This window comes from Pithys albifrons, chromosome 3 (genome assembly GCF_047495875.1).
Source record: "Pithys albifrons albifrons isolate INPA30051 chromosome 3, PitAlb_v1, whole genome shotgun sequence".
NCBI lineage: Eukaryota > Metazoa > Chordata > Aves > Passeriformes > Thamnophilidae > Pithys > Pithys albifrons.
Genome location: NC_092460.1, coordinates 50,666,875 through 50,686,566, shown reverse-complemented (window position 1 = coordinate 50,686,566; position 19,692 = coordinate 50,666,875). Strand labels below are relative to the sequence as shown.

At 46.6% G+C, this 19,692-nt stretch overlaps 1 protein-coding gene across 1 annotated transcript; it reads right to left on the bottom strand.

Annotated features, from left to right (window-relative positions):
• Positions 1–279: 279 nt before the first annotated feature.
• RBX1 (ring-box 1) lies at positions 280–19,100 on the bottom strand. Its single transcript, XM_071551837.1, has 5 exons — positions 18,982–19,100; positions 16,361–16,439; positions 3,114–3,184; positions 1,736–1,821; positions 280–453 (listed from the first exon to the last, which is right to left on the bottom strand). Exons 1-5 carry the CDS (start codon positions 19,057–19,059, stop codon positions 441–443), a joined length of 327 nt encoding a protein of 108 aa, XP_071407938.1. The 5' UTR covers positions 19,060–19,100; the 3' UTR covers positions 280–440.
• Between the last annotated feature and the right edge of the window lie 592 nt (positions 19,101–19,692).

Sequence of the window (19,692 nt, the reverse complement as noted above, 5' to 3'; positions counted from 1 at the left end):
GCCTGTCCACACAAAACACTATTTGCGTAAGTTACTCGTAGCCAGGCCGAGTGCTGCACCCATCCCACTACACGGTGCAGCTTAAAGGCCAACCTTGGCGAGCCAGAGGTTCTCAGTTGTGTGGGAACAGGACCAAACTCAGCCAAAAGCCCAGCCCAGCAACAAGAAGTGCTGCCCAGCTAAAGAATTAAGTCTAGCTTAAGTCCCTGGCCTCCAGGTAATTCTCCTCCCTCATGCTCTAACTGCCCCCTCCTGAACACAAGACAAAGAACTTTGACAGCAAGCTCCAGTAAGACTTTATTCAATGGTGTACAGTAGGGAGAAATTAGGAGGAAAGAAGAATTGTGTACATTACTGACTTTACAAGTCACTAAAACAAACCCATAGTGACAAGAACAACTGAGCCCGATGACATAACAAGAAGCATGGCGACCATCTCTCTAGTGTCCGTACCTGCAAACAGATAGTATATTAATGACTTTTTAACAATTACAATTCATGGTAGTGTTGATTTGGGTGGATTTATTTTCATTCTACATGTAAATGCTACGAAGGTGAAATGCTGTTAGGGAACTTGAAGTTCACTTCCCTAAAAGCATATCCAGACACCATTTAGAAAAGAATCTGAGTATTCCACACCACCACATGCAAGAGATCCTCAGTATCATCACCTTTTGCCCTGAATCCCAGTTCAAAAATATCCTGCATGAAAACAAGGCCAAAGCTTGTCATAGCCCTGGAAGTAACACTGAGCATGCATCAGAACATATTAATTCATGTCTCCATTTCTCATCAAGCTACCTGTGAACATTAAATCACTAGCCAGGCAACATGGACTGAGTGTGTTCACAAAAACATCCTAATATCAGAAGTATGGTACTCAAATTATCATATCAAAGATGATTTGACCAACTGACTGTGAACCAGATCCCAAAGACAATCCTCAAGTTCTACCTGTTTTGCTTTGTTCCAATCTGGACTCTGACTAGAATTAATTAATTTTTTTAATAAAGGGGGTGCAGAGAGGGACAATCCACAGTTAAGAAAAGATTAATGGATAAATTGTGAAGAATGAAGTGAGTGACAGGCAAACTTCCTAACTATTCTCAGTGTACAATTACCTCTCAAAAACCCAACAATGGATCTCCTATTACTATTCTAACAACAGACCTTTGAAAAATACAAAACAAAACCAATACAGAAATTATGAATAAATGGGCCAGACTGCAGCAGTGGTTACGTGGACACTTGATTTCCAGATGCCAGGAAATCAACTGTATCAATCTCTGAGGCTATCAGAGCTATGAAACAAATCACCAACATAACAGAGGGACCCAATAAGGTGTCTGGCACCTCAGCAGAAACACTTTGGAACCAGAGCAGCTGAATTCAGGTCATTTTCTAAACCCAAACTGTTCATTCAGCAGTACAGTATTCACCTGAGGCTCCACTTCTAGTGAATTCCATTTCTCTTCTGCTCTCCATCTTTTAGAGGGAATGTCAATAGAAATCACTACTTTTTAACAGCTCCCACTTACCCTACAGCTTTTTTGGACTTCCTTCAGAGGTCATTTAGCACCAGGTGGCTAAGGAAAGGTCCCTATACAGCAGTGTAGAGGAAAAAACCTCTCCCAACAGCAACTCTGCCCTCAGACCCACAAATCTGACACCGATCATTGATATGATCAGAAGGACAATGGGATTTTTCATCATGACATCTGTGCAGGATACCTACTTTTGGAACTCCCATTCCCTGTTGTCCAGCGGACACACTTGGCGAGTTTTGAGCCAGCGAGAGATGCAGTGGAAGTGGAAAGCGTGCTGGAAGACAAAGGTCAGGTCACATCATTTCAGAATGGAGGGATGTATCTCAATGTGAAAACTACCACTGAAAGCATCACGGTAAGGGGAGAGTAGCAAGAGTTTTGCAGGCAGAAGTGAGGAGGGCTGATCAGCCAATTCACCAGTAAACACCAAGGAAATGATCCACATTTTCAGAGAAGACAGAAACATTAGTGCAGTGGCTGCAGGGAGCCTGTTCCACAGTGCATGCAGTGGGAACTGACTGCTGATGAAGGAGAGCACAGAGTTTAGCAGCTGCTTAAATCGGCAGAGCAGATGCTGGTAAGAAGCATAATCAGAAAGAAAAGAAAGAGGATTTCAGAGTGAGTAGCAGGGATGATATGAACGTATGCATGCTGAAGGAAGCTTTCTGTCACTTTTCAGGAGAAACCAGAGCCTGAATAAAAACGAATTTGAAAAATTAGAGGGAAGAAAAAGCAATTGTATTATGTTTTAATAAGGATACCTTTTTCCACACTCCATACAGCTACTTAAAACCAAGGTTCCACTTTGCAACTCTTGCACACAATGTAATTTTGACACTAGAATATTCTGACATGGTTAAAAATTTTGCTCTTGTCCCCTGCAAACAGAATTGCAACATTTATATTCCCGTTCCAGCATTACCATGCTGTAAGTCAATCCCACAGCTTTTAGTGAGGATGGGACTGAGGAACACAAAGTTACTCCATTACAGAAAATTTTATCTTCCATCTCAGGCCCAGGCTATCTAAGAGGTATTCAGGTTTGGAGTTCTTGTGCTAGTGGGACCATGTACAAAGGAGCATATACAGCAACACACTGGAAGAGCTGGAGATGAACCATTAGAACCGATTTGATCTTCCTTCAAAACTGGAAGCAAATCATGTAGTTACCGCACACTGACTCCTTTAATCAGCCTGCACAAAGACAAATCAAGCACACTGACATCTAAGTAATCCTGTTACCAGGGGGAAAAAAAGGCATAGCTCCTAAGCAAACCCTGATCTGAAAATTATGCTCAGAATGAAAGTTCTGTTATTAAAAAAAAATAAATAAAGGCCTATTTCCCTCCCTTTGGTTCTGTGTCTTCCTTATTACATCTCTCCAACTTTCACTCTCTTTTATTTTATTCTGTCTCCTTTCTAAATTCTCCTAACCATACGGAGTTTAAAGTTCTTATTTCTGGTGGATTACGTGAAACATTTTATAGAACTCATTCTGTCCCGAGTCTTCAAACAAGGGGCAGAGCATCAGCAGACACAAGCCCCGCAACAGAACAGTGTTCTTACGTTGCAGACGCCCCAGGCAACTGTGCACTCCTCCGAGGTAGCCGACGCTTGGTTCGCCTGACACTCTATGCCTGTGGAAATAAAACACACACAGGAATAGGAGATGTACATGCAACACCAAGTGGGAGATCTCTTCATATTAGCACGTGGGGATAGTAGGGGAAGAGGTCTTTGTTTTGTGGCATTATTACATCAGAAAGTAGCAAGAGCTATTGTTTCATGTATCAGATCAAAATATACTTAATCCTGATTTCCTCCTTTCTCTACCTTTTTAGTACTGCAAAGTTCCAGAGGGCAAGATTACACAGCTCACCTGCTGGCAATGAGTGTCTCCCTTCCCAAATTTCAAGGATAAATATTTTTATTTTTTTCCCCTGTGTTTTATGAAATGTCTTTTAACAATCAGTTGAAGGGACATTTACTTAAATTTCTTACCCAGGTTTCTCTCAGTATAAATCCACTGTCTTGTCAGACATTATGTACTCTATTTACAAATTGATTTCCTCATGTAAAGCCAGAGTTTGCCTGTCTTTGTTCTCTAGTCTTGTGATAGGTAAGCAGTCCCCAAACATACACAATAGTTTAAAAATTTATGATTTAGACTTTTTATATCTTGGAGTTGAGTACCCAGGATGATGCCAAAAACCCCACCCAATTCTTTATGGGTTTGGGTTATGTTTTGGGCTTCTGTTTCAGGTGGTGTGGATGAAGGAGCTGAGAGAGTAAGGAAAAAGGAAGAACAGCACTGAGAAAATAAATCCTGCAACCTGGTTCTCCATTTTAGAGCCTGAACAATTCACTTTGCTCCAGCTCAAGAAGGAACTTCAGAAGAAAAAAAGACACTTCCAACACTCCACAGTCAGCAGCACAACCCTATGGGACCAAGACCTTACTTCCTGCTGCTAAAGGATGCTTTCTTTAAGAGTCAAGCCCAAAAGATTTAAAAAGACATGTTAATAGATGATCAGCTTAGAACTCAACACACAGGCTTGTTGCTTTCTTGTTTTGCAGATCATCTTTTTTCCTTGGCAAATGAGGTGTCTGAATGAGTTCTAGTTCTCTGTTTGTGTGCTTGAATATGCTCAGCTTCAAAAACTTTGAAACCCCAGTCTCAGAAATGAGATCTCTATTTGCTCTATCCTATTCATCCCTTTATTGGTTTCTCCCACTATTTCAGGTGTGGAGATGAACAAAATAAAAGACCCATTTTTCTGAGATGTGAGAGAGGCCAGCTAACCTTAGTCACGAGGAACTACTCAAAACAAGACTGACATCTAAAGAAACTCAGTAACAGCAGCTGTTCTGCAAGATTTGAATGAAGCTGTATTTATCATATGGTTTATATCAAGATATGACACACCACAGCAGGAAGTCCAAAGCTCAATCTCCTGCCTGCCCACAGAAGAGAACAAAACCCAGTACACCTGAAAGGTCTGATGTCTTAACTCCTGAAGCTCTCAACACAAACAGCAATAAAACTAAATCTGATTAAGAAAACGGAAGATGCTCAAGACCTTTGAAGAAGTTCAATTACTTTGGATATTTGTGTAAAATTCCACACCTGAAGATTGTTGCAACAATTTTACTGTTACTGCAGTATAGACTCATGGTCATGGGACGTATATATATTAAGTTCTAAATACCTGGCATGAGTCTGTACAGTAACAGCAAATAGTGAGGAGGAGTAGAAAATGGCAAGAAGTAGCAGAAAATGGTGAGAACATTCACCTCAAGGAGAGAAATCAACAGGTAAGCAAAGTTTAACTCAGGAATTCTCTGCTAAAAGCAAGGAAAATACTCCACCAACAATATACTTAGCTTGTTTCTTCTCTTTCCCTACTGGAAACAAAACACTGTTAGATTCATATTAGATATGAAGCCCATCTTGCCCATTTTTATGTCATTTTTTTCTTTTTTTTTCCCTCTCTAAGTGGCCCTGACCTGGGAGCTGCATGCTTTGGAACGTGATTTTAATTTTTTTTTCAGACTTTACTCTTGTGCTGGTTTAAAGGTGAACCAGCAGGGGAAATGAACTCACCACGAGAGAGATTGTAAGTCAGACCTAAAATTTAATAATAATATTACAATAACAACACTGACACACAAGGGAAATTGCTTTCAACTCACAAAACCCCAGCAGTATAACCCAGTGTCCTGGGGCACAAACCCAAGGGGGTTTGTTTGCCCTTGTGCTGAGACCCCTGTGGTTCCCCCAAGTCCAGAGCAAAAGGAAAAGAAAAACCTGTTGGTGCAGGCGAGGGCTGTGGTCTGGGCGAGAGCGGGGATCTCCTCCTGTCAAGGTCCTGCTGCTGCTCTGGATCCGACGAGAGGTTCCCGAGGTCTTCTTACCCACCCCTTATGTACCCTCAGGGAGCTCTCAGTCCCTCCCCCTGGGCGGGGACTCACACAATGGGTGATTAACTCTGGGAGCCAGGGGGTGTTGAGCTGCTGATGGCCCATTAGCAGCTCCGCCCCCCTCAGGCTGGGTGTGAAGGTGATAATGGCTCCCTGGGCAGCTGCTGCTAATGGCCCATTGACCTTGGGGAATGAATAGAGGGGGTAGAATACACAGCTTTGATCACCCCCACACAGGGTTGGCTGGTCCCTCCTGCTGAACTAGGACATTATCCACCCCTTATTCTACTCCATCTAGTCATTCCCAAATTAATCCCCTTTTTACCTATACATACATATATATACACATATATACAATGAAACATTACAAACTCTTCTCGCTCAAAATTAGGTCCCCTTGTGGTACACAACGTGTTTCTCCATCTTTTTGCATTACCCACCAAGTGCAACCAGGTCCTTGAGCAAAGACAATCCCTCGGATGGTTTTGCCTTTGTTTGAGGTGGGACTCACCCAAACAGTCTTTCCTAACATACCTCTCATATGGACCACAGGGACTTTATCTCCATCTACAGTATTCAAGAGTTCTGATTGGGCAGGGCCAGCTTGATTGATGGAGCCCCGGGTGTTGACCAACCAGGTGGCCTTTGCCAAATGCAGCTCCCAGTGTTTGAAAGTTCCCCCACCCAACGCCTTCAAGGTTGTTTTCAGCAGTCCATTACATCACTCAACTTTCCCGGCAGCTGGAGCATGGTAGGGGATATGATACACCCACTCAATGCTGTGCTCTCTGGCCCAGGTGTCTATGAGGCTGTTCTTGAAGTGGGTGCCGTTGTCAGACTCTATTCTCTCTGGGGTGCCGTGTCTCCACAGGACTTGTTTCTCAAGGCCCAGGATGGTATTCCGGGCAGTGGCGTGAGATATGGGGTATGTCTCCAGCCATCCAGTGGTTGCCTCTACCATGGTCAGCACGTAGCGCTTGCCTTGGCGTGTTTGGGGAAGTGTGATGTAGTCAACTTGCCAGGCTTCCCCATACCTGTATTTCGACCACCGTCCACCATACCATAGAGGCTTCACCCGCTTGGCCTGCTTGATGGCAGCACATGTGTCACAGTCATGGATAACCTGTGAGACACTGTCCATGGTTAGATCCACCCCTCAGTCACGAGCCCATCTGTATGTCGCATCTCTGCCCTGATGACCAGAGGCATCATGGGCCCATCGGGCTAGAAACAATTCACCTTTATGCTGCCAATCCAGATCTACCTGAGAGACTTCAATCCTGGCAGCTCGATCCACCTGCTCGTTGTTACGATGCTCCTCATTAGCCCGGCTCTTGGGTACATGAGCATCTACGTGACGGACCTTCACACTCAGCTTCTCTACCTGGGCAGCAATGTCCTGCCACATCTCAGCCGCCCAGATGGGTTTCCCTTTGCGCTGCCAGCCGGCCTTTCTCCAACGCTCCAGCCATCCCCACAGAGCATTGGCCACCATCCATGAGTCAGTGTAAAGGTAGAGTCTTGGCCACTTCTCTCGTTCGGCGATATCCAAAGCCAGCTGAACAGCTTTCAGCTCTGCAACCTGACTTGATCCACCTTGTCCTTCAGTCGCTTCTGCAACTCGACGTGTAGGACTCCATACAGCTGCTTTCCATTTCCAGCTTGTCCCTACAATGCGGCAAGAGCCATCTGTGAAGAGAGCATATCGCTTCTCCTCTTCTGGTAGCTCGTTATATGGTGGGGCCTCCTCAGCTTGTGTCACCTGCTCCTCTTCTTCTTCAGAGGACAATGCGAAACTCTCACCTTCCGGCCAGTTGGTGATGATTTCCAAAATCCCAGGGCGATTAGGATTCCCTATCCGGGTTCGCTGCGTGATCAGAGCGATCCTCTTACTCCATGTGGCATCAGTGGCGTGATGGGTAGAAGGAGCTTTTCCTTTGAACATCCAGCCCAACACTGGTAGTCGGGGTGCCAGGATGAGCTGTGCCTCAGTGCCAATCACTTCTGAGGCTGCTCGAACTCCTTCATAAGCTGCCAGGATCTCTTTCTCAGTTGGGGTGTAGCTGGCCTCAGATCCTTTGTATCCCCGACTCCAGAATCCCAGCGGTCGTCCTTGAGTCTCCTCAGATACTTTCTGCCAGAGGCTCTAGGATGGGCCATTCTCCCCAGCTGCAGTGTAGAGCACATTCTTCACATCCTGTCCTGTCCTGACTGGCCCAAGGGCTACTGCATGGGTAATCTCCTGTTTAATCTGCTCAAAGGCTTGTTGTTGTTCAGGGCCCCACTGGAAATCATTTTTCTTCCGTGTCACAAGGTAGAGAGGGCTTACAATCACAATCTGACTGTACTCAGGGATATGCATCCTCCAAAAGCCCACGGCACCTAGGAAAGCCTGAGTTTCCTTCTTGCTGGTCGGTGGGGACATAGCTGCTATTTTGTTGATCACCTCCGTTGGAATCTGGCGACACCCGTCTTGCCACTTCACTCCTAGGAACTGAATTTCCTGAGCAGGTCCCTTGACCTTACTTCGTTTAATGGCAAAACCAGCTCTTAGGAGAATCTGGATTATCTTCTTTCCTTTCTCAAAAACCTCCCCTGCTGTGTTCCCCCATACAATGATGTCATCGATGTACTGTAGATGTTCTGGAGCCTCACCCTTTTCCAATGCAGTCTGGATCAGTCCGTGGCAAATGGTGGGACTCTGTTTCCACCCCTGGGGCAGTCGATTCCAGGTGTACTGCACCCCCTTCCAGGTGAAAGCAAACTGTGGCCTGCACTCTGCTGCCAACGGAATGGAGAAAAAGGCATTGGCAATGTCGATGGTGGCATACCACTTGGCTGCCTTGGACTCCAGCTCATACTGAAGCTCCAGCATGTCCGGCACGGCGGCACTCAGGGGGGGTGTGACCTCATTGAGACCACGGTAATCCACCGTCAGCCTCCACTCTCCACTGGACTTTCGTACTGGCCATATGGGGCTATTAAAGGGTGAGTGAGTCTTGCTGACCACCCCTTGGCTCTCCAGCTCACGAATCATCTTGTGTATGGGGGTCACAGAGTCTCAGTCAGTGCGGTATTGCCGACCGTGCACTGTGGCTGTGGCCAGCGGTACCAATTGTTCTTCAGCTTTCAGCAGTCCCACAGCAGAAGGGTCCTCTGAGAGGCCAGGCAAGGTGCTCAGCTGTCTGATTTCCTCTGTCTCCACAGCAGCTATGCCAAAGGCCCAACGCAGTCCCTTTGGGTCCTTGAAATATCCATTCCTCAGGTAGTCTATGCCAAGGATACATGGGGCTTCTGGACCAGTCACAATGGGGTGTCTATGCCATTCCTTCCCAGTCAAGCTGACTTCAGCTTCCAGTACAGTCAGCTGTTGGGATCCCCCTGTCACCCCAGAAATAGAGATGGATTCTGCCCCGACGTATCCTGATGGCATCAACGTGCATTGTGCACCAGTGTCCACTAAAGCTTTGTATTTCTGTGGGTCTGATGAGCCAGGCCACTGAATCCACACAGTCCAATAAACCCGATTGTCCCTCTCCTCTACCTGGCTAGAGGCAGGGCCCCCCTAGTTCTGGTCATGGTATTCACTGCGCTTTCCCTGTGAATATGACCGGGAGGTTCCTTCAAGAGGATCGGGCATAACATCATCGTTCCTATACTGTCTGGAGCCTTGCCCACAAGAGACCGGAGCAGCCTTCAACCTTGAAGAATTCCCTGTGTTAGTTGTGCCTCTTTGCAATTCACGTACCCGAGCTGCTAAGGAAGAGGTGGGTTTCCCATCCCACTTCCTCATATCTTCTCCATGCTCATGGAGGTAAAACCACAGATTGCCGCGTGGAGTGTACCCTTTCTCCTTAGCTGGAAGACGCCTGCTTCTGATGGCAGAGACTCTCGTTTGTTCTGGAGAGATATGAAAGAGTCCTTCCTTAATCTTCTCTTCCAGTTCAGCCAGTTTTGTTTCCACAGCTGAGACGTGGGCTCGTAATGGAGCAGTGACAGTGTCTTCATAAATCCTGAGTTTGCTGACCAGTGCACCCACCTTGTCTTCTCCCTCTCTCCACTGCAATGTTGCAAGGTAGCAAGAATACATTTCTGGCCCAAGTCGTGCAAATTTTAACCACATCTGGGATGTGCACTGGACACCATCTGGACTTTTAGGGAATCTCTCATCCTCTGAAAAGATTATCTCCAGTACGGCTAATTCCCTTAAGCACCGGATACCTTGTTCCATCGTGTTCCACTGTCCTTGCTGTACGTGGAGGTCCTCCTTACAAAGATATCTCTCCCTCACGCTTGACAACAGTCGCCGCCAGAGGCTGAGAGTTTCCTGTCTCTTTCCAATGCCCTGATCAATGACAACATCTCGAGAAAGGGATCCCAGCTGCCTTGCCTCACTCCCATCTAGAATTGTATCATTGGCTGCAGCATCCCAGATTCGAAGTAGCCAGGTCAAGATGGACTCATTTGCCTGTCGTGTGAACTCTCTCCAGAGCTCATGCAGCTCTCCCAGGGATAGGGACCGGGTGATTATTTCTGGCTCCATTTCTTCTGCTTGAGATGAAGGTCCTGACTCTTCCTCGTCATGCGCTATACGAACTGATTTGGTCTTTGATTTTCTTTTCTGGACAGGGGCAACTGCTATCGGTTTCTGTTGTCCTTCTGGCTCCTCCATGGTTTGTGTGGGCATGGTGCTGGTTGATGTGTCTCTTCTCTCTGACTCAGCCATGGTTTGGGTGGACATGGTGCTGCTTGATGTATCTCTCTTCCTCTCTGGCTCAGTCATGGTCTGGGTGGACATGCTGCTGGTTGATGTATCTCTCTTCCTCTCTGGCTCAGCCGTGGTTTGGGTGGACATGGTGCCTGTGGATTTGCTCCTTTTCTCCTCCTCCTGATGATGCTGTACCACACCAAGCAGTGTGCGGTAGGCAGTGGCCAGGGCCCAGCAGGTTGCTGTGAGCTGCACATCTCTGGGACTACCAGAGCATCTTCCTTTCACATAGCTTAGCATTTTGGCAGGGTCCTGCAGTTGTTCCGGGGTGAATTTCCAGATCATTTGAGGAGAGAAGGTCTCCAAATACTGGCCCATATCTTCCCACTTCCCGTGCCACTCAACATCATCCGCTCCCAGGGCAGGCCTCCAGCAAGTCTCCTTAGAAAGCCCAGTTCTGATCCTAAACATGGTGTATACAGTACAGAGGAGACAAAGCAACACTAACAGCACTAACAGTAAGATTATGCTGTCCCTAACATCAAAAGGAAGCTCAATATTTTCAATGATTGTTGTAGCAGAGGTGAAAAGGTGGAAGTAACCATCTCCGCCTGTTTTCCCCACAGTCTAGGTGCTATTTTTAATGAGACCCCAGAGGTAACAACCCAAACCAGGACAGGCACACCAGACTGAATATACATTCACAATGAAATTCATTGCTTCTGACGTTATGACAACATAAACATAGTATATTAATAAAGCAATTTTGATCCTTCTCCCTGGTATTAAAGAGAGCATCAAAATAGGCACATGGTTCCCCATGTGTCGAAATATGAGCAGGCCCAGATACACCATCCACATGAATACATCAAGCAACATGGTAGTCAGGGAGTTTCTGTATCCAAATACACAAAATGAAATTGTAATTCTGGCTTCTCTCTCGTGGCCCCACGTTGGGCGCCAAAAGATGTGCTGGTTTAAAGGTGAACCAGCAGGGGAAATGAACTCACCACGAGAGAGATTGTAAGTCAGACCTAAAATTTAATAATAATATTACAATAACAACACTGACACACAAGGGAAATTGCTTTCAACTCACAAAACCCCAGCAGTATAACCCAGTGTCCTGGGGCACAAACCCAAGGGGGTTTGTTTGCCCTTGTGCTGAGACCCCTGTGGTTCCCCCAAGTCCAGAGCAAAAGGAAAAGAAAAACCTGTTGGTGCAGGCGAGGGCTGTGGTCTGGGCGAGAGCGGGGATCTCCTCCTGTCAAGGTCCTGCTGCTGCTCTGGATCCGACGAGAGGTTCCCGAGGTCTTCTTACCCACCACTTATGTACCCTCAGGGAGCTCTCAGTCCCTCCCCCTGGGCGGGGACTCACACAATGGGTGATTAACTCTGGGAGCCAGGGGGTGTTGAGCTGCTGATGGCCCATTAGCAGCTCCGCCCCCCTCAGGCTGGGTGTGAAGGTGATAATGGCTCCCTGGGCAGCTGCTGCTAATGGCCCATTGACCTTGGGGAATGAATAGAGGGGGTAGAATACACAGCTTTGATCACCCCCACACAAGGTTAGCTGGTCCCTCCTGCTGAACTAGGACAACTCTGTATTTTGTCTGGGAGTGAAAGGGAAGAAAGGTGGTTTAGGAAAGGAAGAAAGGCATCACTGAAATTCATTTTAGTGTTTATCAAACATTCTCTGACAAGCAAATACAGTCGAAAGCATCACAGTCCTAAAAGCTTAAGAGGACTGATGGATTTCTGTGGAAATGCCTGGGGAGAATTCCTCTGCTGCTGCTGAAGGCCCTTTCAACTAGACACACAGATTTAACACCCTCTCAAACAGGCTGGACACTACTGCTGTCACTGCTACCTCTGGCTGCCAAAAAAGGGCCTCCCAAAAGCTGAAAAGCACTTTTTGGTCTCCTACTTAGCTCAGTTGGTTAAAACTTGGTTGCAATAATGCCAAGGTCAGGGGTTCAATCCTGTATATGGGCCACTGACTTAAGAGTTGGACTCGATGACCCCCGTGGGCCCCTTCCAACTCAGAACAGCCTGTGATTCTGTGATTCTGATTCTGTGATTTCAGAAAAGGACTATATATCAACAAAGAAATAAAACACATTAACAGTATCTGTCAGAGAATGAAAGCTGATGTTCTGAAAGAGAATCTATTTACCATGTCCTGACCCAAAAGAAGCAGTAAGAGTCAGACAGTAACATGTACTGGAGGAGTACTGGACAACTCTTCTGTTGCCTTGTTTTTGGCAGAGTGTCTGAGGGTGAGGGCAGAAAGATACAGCTAAAACCTGAAATACCTGTAAATAGTTGTGAAAGATGCAATGGAAGCATTTCAACTCGGAGTTACAGAAATACATCTTATACATTAGCAGCTTCTGAATCCTGGCCCCACAAGAACCATCCCACCTTCTATACATTCCTTACCGCAGAAATCTTCTGTATCTCAGGATTTAAGTAGCCATAAGAGCAGGTAACAGAAGGAAAGAACATCTTTTTGTTTGCAGCTACAAAAACAGCCCACTGCACTGGTAAACTTGATGATAAGAGCTCTTCAAATCTGTTTCTGTTTGAGCAAGGATAACTATTGTATGGGCTCCCCTTTCTCTGTACATGTTGCCTTCTAAAGCTGTCATAAGGGATGGAGTTATTGGGAAAAGAGAAATAAATAAATACACACAGAATGAGCTCTTCAGTTTACTTTCTCAAACTTCAGAATTTTCCTCTTCAATTCCCTGCAGTTACTTAGAAAGTATCTGCAGTTTTTACTAAATACTTATTGTAAGCTCCCCTACACCATATCATCCTGATTCCTTTTACTTACAACCCCCTTGCACAACTCTCAGTATTTGCTGTTGTTCTCACACTCCCAAAATACACGTACACAGCTATCATCTTCCACTCCTACTTATGCCTTAGTAAACTATATAGACTTAGTTCTGTTCTTTTACTCTTGTTATCAGTCCCAAAACATTCTATCTGTTAAGCCTCCTGAGAGTCTTCTTTGTATTCTATGCAATGTATCTATCTTTGAGAAGCTGGAATATCAACCATGGTACTTTGTATCTCACTGCCAAAGCAAGAGGACAGTATTTTGGTGGCAGTTTGTATGCAGTTCAAAACTACACCAATCACCGTACTACAACATTCCATTACACATTTTAGACCAGAAGATAATTCAGTACACCAAACTCAGTGTTCAGTTAACGCTCCCCAAGTTTCCAGGTTGCAATGACAGCACCAGAGAGAAGCTTTTGAAGAAAAGACGTCTAAGCAGGGCCTGGGTCTTTCCAGAGAAGAATGAAACCAAACACTGACAATCTAATCCTTCCTTCTGCACACTGAACACAAACCAAACTGAAGGCAGGGGGAATCCTTCAGCCACACTGTTACTGAGTCATAAGGTACACAAGGAGAACTATATGACACCTTAACATTGATGCCTGACTTGATAACATTAACAAACATCCATTACCATGGCTGGCATTACTTACCACTCTTCTAATGTTTTCCCACTCAAAGTTTCCCTTCCTCAATAGGAGTGGGAGACATTTGTATCCTGCATTTTATCAAATCCAATCTTGCGTTGTTCTTCCCTGCACATTCTATTAATTTTTGCTCAGTCTGCCATCACTTCACATCTTATGTCTGAAAATCTAATTGAAGGGTTGTTTAACAACATTAATGATCTGTAACAAGGAAGTAAGTAAATCCAGAGCCAACACTGATCTCAGAATACTTATTTAAATATCCTTTCTACTCTGTATACTGTCAGTTTTGGTCTGTCATTTGCAGTCTAGGCTTTTCATAACCCTGCCCATACACAAATTAATAACATGTTATGCTTGAGCAACTCAAAAAAAGAAAAATTACCTATGCTTTTTTCCTTTTCCTTTCCTTTTCCTTTCCTTTTCCTTTCCTTTCCTTTTCCCTTTCCCTTTCCTTTATACTCTCAACCCTCCCCTCCATTTTGGTAAGACTTTGAATTAAATTTTAAAAACTGACAAATGAAATTCAATACTGCAAAGCAGCATCTGTCCATTCTCTTCCAGCTCCTCCTTCATCCTTATATCTCCTATTAGCTATTTATAAAAAAATAGCAAACATATGAGACTCTGTTTGGTCTGTCATGGAAGGCACTATTAATTTTGAGCTAGATTCAGAGAATGAAACACCAGCATCTTTTATCTTACAGTACATCCCACTTATGGTGAATAATTATCTTGAATTACAGGATTTTATATATTTATTCTATACGTCTGTAAATTCTGTAAATGCAACTTATGTTCTAACAAATCTTTGAAACTCCATTTGCCTGTCAGCAAAATGCTTTGGAATCATAGAATTGATTGGGTTGGAAAAGACCTCCGAGATCATCAATCCAACCCTTGGTCCAACTCCAGTCCCTTTACCAGATCATGGCACTCAGTGCCACGGCCAATCTCAGTTTAAAAACCTCCAGGGATGGGGAATCCACCACTTCTCTGGGCAGGCCATTCCAATGCCTGATTACTCTCTCTGGAAAGAATTTTATTCTGATCTCCAACTTCAGTTTCCCCTGGCAGAGCTTGAGCCTGTGCCCCCTTGTCCCATTGCTGAGTGCCTGGGAGAAGAGACCAACCCCCACCTGGCCAGAACTTCCCTTCAGGGAGTTCTAGACAGTGATGAGGTCACCTCTGAGCCTCCTCTTCTCCAGGCTAAACAACCCCAGCTCCCTCAGCCTCTCCCCATAGGACTTGTGCTCCAGTCCCTTCACCAGCCTCGTTGCTCTTCTCTGAACCCGCTCCAGCATCTCAATATTCTTTCTGAACTGAGGGGCCCAGAACTGAACACAGTACTCAAGGTGTGGCCTCACCAACGCAGAGTACAGGGGAAGGGTCACTTCCTCTCTAACATATCATAAACCTGAGAGACTAAGTAGTAGTCCAGTGTCCACCTCCTTTTGAAACTACCTTCCAAGATGGTACAGGTTAGAGGCACTTAAAATCTTTACATCAAAGGACCTCAGCATATTTCATAATCCCTGTTCTCTTTAGTGTTATCTTTCCCTTTACCCAAGAATAAACTGAGGCATGGATAGGCAGTAGCAGGCTCAAAATACAAATATATCTGTCCCAAAGAGAAGTGAACTTTCTTAACACATTTTCAGATCAGTGTGTTTTTTCTTTATAAAAGAAAACCCCAAACAACAAAATATCTGAAATTAGTTTTGTAATTACTATTTAAATGCAATGTAAAATCAGGTACATCTCTCACTACCTATTAGTATAAACTTGGTGTCATTTTTCTGACACCTTTTATTTTCTCACAGGCTTATTGACAGTAAGTTACTGTTGGATGTGGTTCCAAGGGTGACCACATAAAAACAAAGTCTAACAAAATACTGCAATGGCACCATGACAGGCCATCTCCAGGCACTGTAGAAAAAAAAATGGGTTTGTACTCATTGCCAGTACTTTATGGGGCTGAAATCAGTGATTGCATGCATGCACCCCTGTTTTGTGAGAGAACTGCACCACCCAGATTATAGAGATGGGGGGGAATAATCAAACCAATACTAGCAATGCATTGGTTTTTATTTTGGCATTTAATTACTCTCCTTTGTAAATGAACAATTAATTCTCTAGGTGACTAAAAAATTCCCCCTACTATAACACATACTAACTTAGTTTGCCAAGACAGGTTTTGTAGAATGAAGACTCAGATTAATTTGCTGATCCATACCTTTCCTGGCCAGAGACAGAGAGTGTTACAAGACTTCATCTTGATGAGTAGCACCAAAAAGCTAATCCTCATATCAACCTCCAAACTCTGAAATATGATACCTCTTTGTGAGCAATGACTGTCGACCCTAAATAATTTCAATTCCTCATGGCTCTTTATTATTACTTCTTTTCCTCCTTGTTGCACTCAATAACATCATCTCATCTGTTGATGTGGCATCAAGGGATTCAATTTTTTACAAGACAAAGGTGAGGGGAAAGCATTATGTTGACAGGGGTCACAAAAATAGATTACAAGATTTCAGTGTTACACAAAATAGAGCTTAGTAGAAGACTCAGATCCTAAATGAAAGTTTTACTTGCTGAATTATATCCCTGACTGGGGAGAGTTCAGCTGTTCAACACATAACAGTTCAAACTATCCACTGTGTCCCCCACCATTTACTTACATAGATCCATGATGTGGTTTCTGCAAATGGCACAGTTATCAACCACAATGTCCCATGCCCACAGAGCTACGGCGTTCCACTAGAGACGGGGGGAAAAAGAAAATCAGTTGTGATTCAGTTTAGAGTCAACAGAAATCCTTGTTATTTCTCAAGATGCCATGTATTTTTTTTAAATAGAAAAGCTGGGATATTAAAAAAAATAAATCTTAGAAGTCCAGAGCAATTCATCATGAATTTCTGCTACATTCCTCTGATAGACCCCCCCAGACCCAATGTCTCCTTCCCACTTCAGAAACAGGATAACTCCCACAGTCCCCCCACCTTCTTTTTTCCTGTGAAACAAGGTAAAACATCTGGATTTCTACTTAAGATCCAAAGGCAAGGATTTGGCTCATGCCAAACCCTCAATTCTGATGGAAAGGACAGTCCACTGGAAAAAGGCCAATTCAGATGTCATTTTATTAAGAGTAATTCCCATTATTTGCATCAGTTGATGTAGGAATCATCCCCCAGAGGAACTGAGGTCAAGAACTAAATCTCTTAACACCACCCCTCGCAGACTCCTGAACAATCTCCTCCACAAAAGGTTAATAAGCAATGACCCATCAGCAAGGCTGGATATAAAAATTTCAAAGTACTACCAAATTAACCTTTCAAAGACTTTGTTTATATATATTTTAAAAAGTCATATCACTGTCCCATGCTACCTCAGGGGAAGGGTTTGAGATCTTTAAGAAAGTTATGCAGAAAAACATGGCACCTTTTTATTCCTCCCCACAAACCCCATTATCAGGTCTTTTCTAAACTCATTAAAGAAATGGGCTTGCCTTCAATATTCAAAGCAAACCAAGATAATTACACTGGTAATCAGGATAATCTTCATTTACTACTTAAGTAGTCTAGATTTTTTTCCCCCTTATATTTTTTCAGTGTATGATTGTATTGACTGTACAACAGCACATCTTCTCTACTGTGTTACATTCCCATCTCAATGTTTTCATTGCTTTCCCTCAGTTTGGGACTCTGAAGGAGGAACATGGATTGCCAAGTACTGATAAACAGTATTGACTGTGATAAGCACTTCAGATTTTCATTACTACTGATATAAAAAGCATTCACAATACTACTAATTCTTTTAGGACACGCATCAGTAGTGAGATCATTTCTTCTCTCCAATTTCAACTCTTACTGGCCTTCTGGCTGAGGTACTCATCTGTCATGGACCTCATCCACACTTCAAGGCAGCTGAAAGTTCTCAGCACCCTTATCTCTTGCATACACTCAGGTACTTAATCTTTTGTCCCATCATGCTCTCCTCTGATGACCCACAGAGCTGTACTGAGCCACAAGTGCAACAGAGGCCTGGGTCCCTTGCTGGGGAGGAGGAATGCCACTGACACAGAAACGGTGTCACTGACACAGAAACGGTGCCACTTCCTGCTCCTGCATGCACTATTATATCTGTCCTTATTTCCAGAGTGCAAACAATCGTGTCACCCAAACATCTCCATCTGCACAGCCCTGTACAGACCCGGGGACTTCCAACATCACTGATGGCAGCTGCATTTCAAACAAACTCATCTGAAAGTGGGAATCACTGGAAATGTTTACTGAAATCCAGTCCAGTGGTCACTTTTCATCAAATTATACCTTACTACAAGCCCATGCAGCCTCTTCCTACCTCTCTACACCCTTGTGAGCAGGCCCGGGCTATTACCACGCTCCAGCTGACAAACTGGTGGCCCTGGAGAGAAGGGCGATATTATGGCTGCTCTGAGCGAACAGGCAAAGCCAGGGTGACAGGAGAGCATTCGCTGGCTGCATACACGCTGTTACGGCTCGATTTAAAGACGAAGAAGGGGGCGAAAAGTCAGCCACAGACACGCATGCAAAGCGTTTTACACAGCACATGGGACAGCTGGGGCGGCTGGGCCACAGCGGCCGGGGCTGATGGGGAAGGGGAAGCGGCACCACACTCCCCAGAGGCTCCGGGCAGGGAGCGGCCGAGCCCGAAGCGGGCAGCTCCGACCGGGGCGGTGGCGCCGAGAGGAGCGCGGCCGAGCCCGGAGCGAGCAGCTCCGACCGGGGCGGTGGCGCCGAGAGGAGCGCGGCCGAGCCCGGAGCGAGCAGCTCCGACCGGGGCGGTGGCGCCGAGAGGAGCGCGGCCGAGCCCGGAGCGAGCAGCTCCGACCGGGGCGGTGGCGCCGAGAGGAGCGCGGCCGAGCCCGGAGCGAGCAGCTCCGACCGGGGCGGTGGCGCCGAGAGGAGCGCGGCCGAGCCCGGAGCGAGCAGCTCCGACCGGGGCGGTGGCGCCGAGAGGAGCGCGGCCGAGATCAGACCGAGCGGGGCGGCCCCCTCAGCGCCCCGTGCCAGCCCCCGCCAGCCGCGCCCGCTGATTGGCCAGCGCCCGCTGCACGTGCGCCAGCGCGCCTCGCCCATTGGCCCGGGCGCGCGGCAGGAGCCCCCGCAGGCCCCGCCCCCCGGAGCGGAACCGGCCGCCCGGCTCCGTGAGGGAGCGGGAAGCCGCCCCCTCCTCCGCGCCGCCCGCCGTCAGCGGGCCGGCCCCGGCCCCTCCCCGTCGCTCCGGGCGCAGCCGGAGGAACGCGCCGGCAGGGCCTCACTTTCTTCACTTCGAAGCGCTTCTTGCCGGCGCCGCTGTTGGTGCCGCTGGGGGTATCCACATCCATCGCGGCCGCCATTTTGGGTGCGTGAGTCGGCACACGCGTGCGCAGCAGGGCGGGGCTGGGGGTGCGGAAGTGATGATGCTGGTGGGCGGGGCTAGATTTGACCACGCTCCCGTCCCGCTCGCCACGCCCCCGCAGCAAGTGCGGGTGTTGGGCGCGGTAACGTGGGCGCGCTTGGCTTGGCGGTGCGGTCGGGGCTGCGCGCAGTGACGTCATCACTCCGGTGCGTGCGGGGTCGGGGTGTCGGTACAGCCCCGCGCTCCAATCCCCTGGGATTTGCCTTCCTGCCCTCCCCATGGCCCTTAGTAAACTTGCAGCGTGTTTTCGCCCGCCGTAGCCCACCTCCCGCACGCGCGGGACGGGGCGGGCTTGCTGCTGTGGTCCTTTTGTTCCCCTCCAATCCGGGAGTGTTTTTAAACGAATTATGGAATTGCTGGAGACAGAACGCGCAGGCCACACTTACGGCGTGCAACTGGCGCTGCCAATGGAAGCAGATTCACCGGGGCTGCCAGGACCGCACAAGCCCTGACTGTTCTGTGGCAAAGATGGAGAACACAGGGATGGGGGCTGGCACTGGGATCTGCCTCCGGCGGTACAGCTCCAAGCACCTTCCCGAGAAGGTCCGTGGTAGGATTCCCCAAGGTACAG